This window comes from Triticum dicoccoides, chromosome 6B, assembly GCF_002162155.2.
Source record: "Triticum dicoccoides isolate Atlit2015 ecotype Zavitan chromosome 6B, WEW_v2.0, whole genome shotgun sequence".
NCBI lineage: Eukaryota > Viridiplantae > Streptophyta > Magnoliopsida > Poales > Poaceae > Triticum > Triticum dicoccoides.
The window spans coordinates 95,041,941-95,047,725 of NC_041391.1; the positions used below are offsets into that span (position 1 = coordinate 95,041,941).

Here is a 5,785-nt window from a genome sequence, read left to right on the forward strand (position 1 = left end):
AGAATAGGCATAAGCTATGCTTGTCATATATTGAGAGAAGTAAAAGGGAAAGATCCTTGTTTGCTCATTCAGATAACTGAATCTAACTTCTGTTGGTGATGCATCTTGATAATGTGCGGCCTCTTCAGTGTTGGTTGGGTCGACGATCGCCTACGGCGAAGTCGTTTGCTTCAGGGTTTAGGGATGGCGAAAATGGGAGGAGTGATGGCGAATGATGCCTGCGTGCTGTCTCGATGAGACCCTCTTTGCAGTGGTGTGTGTGGAGTTACTTGGGTGCGCCCAGCAGTTGTGAACAACTCTTTTCTTCTTAATGAATGCAAGATAACTGCCATTTCCAGTGAACAACTCTTTTCTTCTTAATGAATGCAAGATAACTGCCATTTCCAAAAAATAATGTGCGGTGTATCTCAACTTGATTTGTGTTTGGATTTAGCATGGATCACCCTTTGGCTGGAGATGTCCATGAAGCATTTCAGATTCAAGGAACACGAATCATTAAATCTCTCGTATTGTCATTGTAACACTTGTCTCAAAATGTTGAATCAGATAAACAAATACGTACCGGCATGATGTCAAGATGAAAAAGGCAGTACTATACTTGCAACATGCATCTATCTCATTCTATTCTATGCACTGTTAATGTACAACAAGTATGATCAAGCTCGACAAGCATGAGCAAGATAGTGTCACAAGCGTGCAATAGTTCTGTTCAGGCTCAGCTCAACCCCACCCGCAGAACGAGCATTTTTCGCGTTATTACGAGATTCACGAACATCAGCTTGTGAGCTTATGTATGATAGGGACTGCAACCACGACACGAGCACAGGCTTCCGTACAACATCGTCAGATTCCGCGACATGGGCGTGCATGTCATCGAGGAGCACATCCTGGCCTTCCTTTGGCAGCGAGGTGACAAATTCCGCCAGCTCCTTGAGCAGATAAGAGAATGACTGCAGAAACAGGAGAAAAGAGTGTTGAGGGAATAAAATCTGCAGGGTCTCTACAGGTAGCAGTGCTGCATGCGTAGTAGGAAATCATGGAATAATGTGATTTAGGGTCAAAGGCAGATCTTTATATCAATCAATCAAGTCAGCGAATGAAAATACTCGATAGGGTTTTGAAGCTAATGATGTTTGCAATCTCTGCTATTGGGAAAAAGGTTCGGTGTGTCCTCGCGGATTGATTGGCCATATTCTGAATGTCATAAAGGAGATAAGCACCACCAACCCGTATTTCAGAGGAGTTACTGCCCTACACACCATCAGAAAGTAATAACATTGTGATCTTAGCTTACCTGAATATCAACAAGGAAGATGAGCCGTAGCAACAAGTCCAATACTTTCTTGCAGGGCTCTGTGCTTTCTTCCCATGACCTCCATAATGATCTGTCCTGAACCATTGCAGTACTGCAAAGATCTTTAGCCTTCACAGCAAGGCTATGGATACAAAACAGAATGGCAGGGCTCTTTGCAGGAAGGTGCCGAACAAGTGCAACAACTCCTGATGCTAATCCATCAAATGGAGTTACCCCAGGATAAGCCTATTAAATGAGATAAGTAGAGAAATTAGTCAGTCGCCTAATTAGGAACTAAAAGTATGAAAAAGGGTTTTGAATGAACTACCTCCAAGGATCTCCTAATATAATCAAAGGCGACTTGCTCTTTCAAAGCCACTCGATCATCCTGATCAGTATCATTGCCAGATGACAGGAATGATACCATCACCGAGTGTACAACACGTGTTATTTTTTCATTCGAATGTTGTATGTATCTAACAAATTGCATTAAGGGCGGCAATTTTGTATATCAAAATCAAGATAACCCAATGAGAAAAACAAAGAGAGAATTCCTTATTTGACACTAGATAAAAATGTGCCTCCCTATTTGGCCCTGCAAAAAAAGTTTATTCCCTATTTGACGCTCGGACTATTTTTTCACTTCCGCCATTTTGGCTACCAGCCTACCAATGGTGTTAAGTGAGAGCTGAAACAACGGCTTTACCCCTGATGTATAACGCTGGAAAAAAAGGATAGCAGGAACCAAACTGCCCCGAACAACGACCTAACTCGCTCTCCCTAGAGTCAAAAAAAAAAAGTATGCAGTAAAAAAGAACTCGCCCTCCCTCAATCCTGACCCCTAACCTGTATGGCGGCAGCAGCAGAGGTCTGTCTTTTCCCCCTAATGTGCCACTGCCGTCAATTATGGCTACTAACGATATTAAGGGCCTGTTTGGGACTGCTCCGCTCTAAAAAACGCAAGCCAAACGGGGTAACTCCATGATATCCCGCTCTGAGAAAAAAACAAGAATCTGGGGTACAACTTCCTATTTTTTGTGAAGCTCTTCAGGGGTGCTCCAAAAACTCTAGTTCGAAGAGTCCTTGTGGACTTGGTGGGAAATTACCCAGCACTACCACCAGTAAGTGGATACGCCTTTGTTTTATTTCCCCACGTCACCCAGCCAAATAGACCTTTCCCACCAAATTTTCTTATTCTTGAAGCTGGAAGCCAAACAGGATAAACTGCTCTTTGGAGAAGCTGCAACTCCTAGGTGAATTTGCTCCAAAGTGGATTTGGTGCAGTGGAGCAGTCCCAAACAGGCCCTTAAGTGAGAACTGAAAAGACAGTTTTACCCCAGAAAGAAATTTAGACCGAGTGCCAAATAAGGAAGAATTTTTTTCCAGGGTCAAATAGGGAAGCACATTTTTATCTAGTACTCCCTCCGTCCCATAATGTAAGACGTTTTTTGACTCTAGTGTAGTGTCAGAAAACGTCTTAAATTATGGGACAGAGGGAGTATCAAATAAGGAATTCTATCAAAAATAAATAGTAAGACAAATAGTAGTGGTGTCTATAAAGGATACAGGAATACGACCGGAGCTAATTTATCCCGAATTAGATCAGCTGGAATAAGGCTAATACAAGTAGGCATAACCCGCAGATAAAACAATATGCGTGACGTCTGAACCTCATCCGCGTAACAGATATATCTTGTTCCATCCAAGGTTAGTAAATCTACAATATACCAAAGCTCCACTTTAATCAACAGCTGCAAGCACATCTAAGCAATCACATGAGAAGTTTTAATCATAATGGCACAAGGAGATTAGGAGAGTGGCATTAAATAACCTGGTTTGGTTGTCAATTCAGCACATGAAGGCATTGACTCAACGAATAAAGCACTGGCTGCCGCATTATCCTGATTAACAACAACAGCACGCCGGATTGCTTCAGTGTACTCAGGAAGACGCAAACGTCTCAGATGTTCCACACAAGAGAATTCCACCAAGATCCTAACAGCAACCTCTGGCTGTAACCCCCCTGAGGAGTTTGCATCCAACCTGTGTTTTGCAACCTCTGCTGCAAAGCTTACAATCATAAAAAATGCTGCCTCAGCAATCTTATCAATCTCAGCAAGCAAATCATTCCGTTTCGTCTGGTGCAGCAACACTGCTGCACGAAGATGATGATACAGCTCTTGCGCATATTCACATACACGAGTTTCAACATAATCTTTAGTCTTCTCATCAGCAAATGAATACTGATTGCACAGAACCCCAGTCACTGGCCCTGCTTCTTTGAAAAGGACACTATCCTGGTGTTGCTTGACCTGATTCTTGGCAAGCTCAGCTGAATTTCCATCTGGACTCTTAACTGAGATCCTAAGCAGACATGGAAGAGGAAGGAGCTCCTCCAGCAGTGCCATAAGAACACACTGTAACACTGAATCATTAGACGCTACCGGCCCACACTGTGTCAAACCTAATGCAACACACTGAAGAAGGACACGTCGCTGATCATCGTCATGCCTCCCTTCTACAGTTGCCCTCTTAGCTGCAAAACGAATGGTCCATTCAGGAGCGTCCTTCAATTTTGGGGCAAAGTCCAAGCGATGTCTCACCGAAGCAACCCTCAATGCCCGTAGTCCACCGCAAGCCGCCATCACCGCCGGAAACAGCACATAACCCTCGCTCTCGCACTTCTCCGGCGAAATTACCTCGAACAGAACCTGAACCTTGCGCATCCTCCTCGACTCGACGAACCCCGACACCAGCCAATCCACCAGCTTAAGCACCCTAACACCAACACCTACATCCCCGATCCTGCCGCAAATCCTAACCAGGGACACAAGGATCCTTCCAAAGTGCAGCTCATCTGCACATGCCAGGGCATGGCCAATACCAGCAAGCGCAAGGTGGTCAATAACATCGCTGGTCTCACTGCCCTGCTCCGTATTCTCTAGAATGCGACTCACAGCCACAATGGGGTCGTCGCCACCATGGTCGCTCCCGAGATTCCCCGTGCTGGGGCTCCCTGAGGTGCCATTGCTGGTGGAATTCTTGGAGCTCTTGGCGGTGGCGAGCGTGCCCAGGAGGAGGAGCCGAGGGGCGAGAGGGAGGGAGGCAAAGGGGAGCGAATAGTTGGGGAGGAGACGCGGGCAGGTGGCGAGCAGCGGGGAGACGAGGCGCGGGTGGAGCGGGAGAAGCGGCAGGAGCAGCTCGAGGTGCGCGGAGCTGAGGCGGAGCGAGCGGCGGTGCAGGTGGAGGGTCTCGAGGGCGGAGAGGGTGACCGCAGGGGAGGGAGCGGCGCTGCGGAGGTGCGACCACGCGGTGAGGATGGCGGCGGGGGTGGGAGGCGGGGGCGCTGGCGCGGGGGGCGCGAAGGTGGGTGACTCGAGGAGGTCGGTGAGGGGCGTGGCGGCGGGGGCCGGCGGCGGGAGACTGGCCGGCGTGGACATGGCTGGGCTGTGGATTGGAATCGGAACTGACGCGACGATGACGCCGCCGATGCCTTCAGACCTGAGAGGACTCGAGAGAAAACGGAGCTGCTACCAGCTCAGCGTACCACAACTAATTGCGTCGATTTTTCTTTTCTTTTCTTTTCTTTTTTCATTCACTAGCACATATGCCCATGCGTTGCAACGGGAAAAAAAAATATCACACTCCCCTAACCGAATAAGTATCAATTCTTCCTAACATGAAAAAGAATTGCACTTTCAGCCAATTCCTTTTTGCAAAACTGCTAACAAATGTATGGATTGTTTGGTTTGCAACTTTTCTATTTTATCTTGACCTCCACTATGTCATATGCTTTCCACTGACGATGGTGTACTAATTGTCTGCGCTTAATACGAGACATATGTAGCGGAGAGACAGAAGGGCTTGCGATATTGGGTTAACCGTTATGACGGGTTCATTAATCAAAAATTGAAAACCGGAAACATGAATAATTATATTAATTATTTTTTCTAAACCTGGGACATTTTTCTCATGTGAAATCTTCTCGGATAGCTCTATCAAATTGCATAACTAACTTGTTATGAGACATTAACTGTTATGTTGCATTATGAGTTATCCCATATGCATGCATAATATATACATAAGAAAACTTGTTGTGAGACATGAACACCTCAAAAAAGATGCATACAGAAGCACTTGTATATTATGGGTGCTCGCGTGATGCATATATTCAACGAATGTCTGCATGCTTGCGTATAAATAATTCTAGGGAATGCCTTGTTAATTTAGTTTCTTTTGAATATACCGAGAAAAAAAGGAGCTTGCTTTACTTACGTGCATGTTCACGACGTGTCAACATGTCGTATTGTACCCGTGCTGCAAATTTTAATCCTTCCCTTCTCCGATTAATTCGCTTCCTTCTAATAGCAAGGCGAGTTTAATTCCTTCAAGGAAATCCTGATTAATTCATTTCCTTCTTTAGGCAAGGTGAGCTTTATTCCTTCCAGTATCGTTGGCTCTTTCTCTTGTTGTTTCTTCATCTTTACCTAT

At 45.6% G+C, this 5,785-nt stretch overlaps 1 protein-coding gene across 1 annotated transcript; it reads right to left on the reverse strand.

The window, feature by feature from the left end:
• Positions 1-483: 483 nt before the first annotated feature.
• On the reverse strand, positions 484-5,738 carry LOC119323043. Its single transcript, XM_037596614.1, has 5 exons — positions 3,126-5,738; positions 2,861-3,011; positions 1,623-1,770; positions 1,295-1,540; positions 484-950 (listed from the first exon to the last, which is right to left on the reverse strand). The coding sequence occupies exons 1-5, from the start codon at positions 4,732-4,734 to the stop codon at positions 687-689; spliced, it is 2,418 nt and encodes an 805-aa protein (XP_037452511.1). The 5' UTR covers positions 4,735-5,738; the 3' UTR covers positions 484-686.
• Between the last annotated feature and the right edge of the window lie 47 nt (positions 5,739-5,785).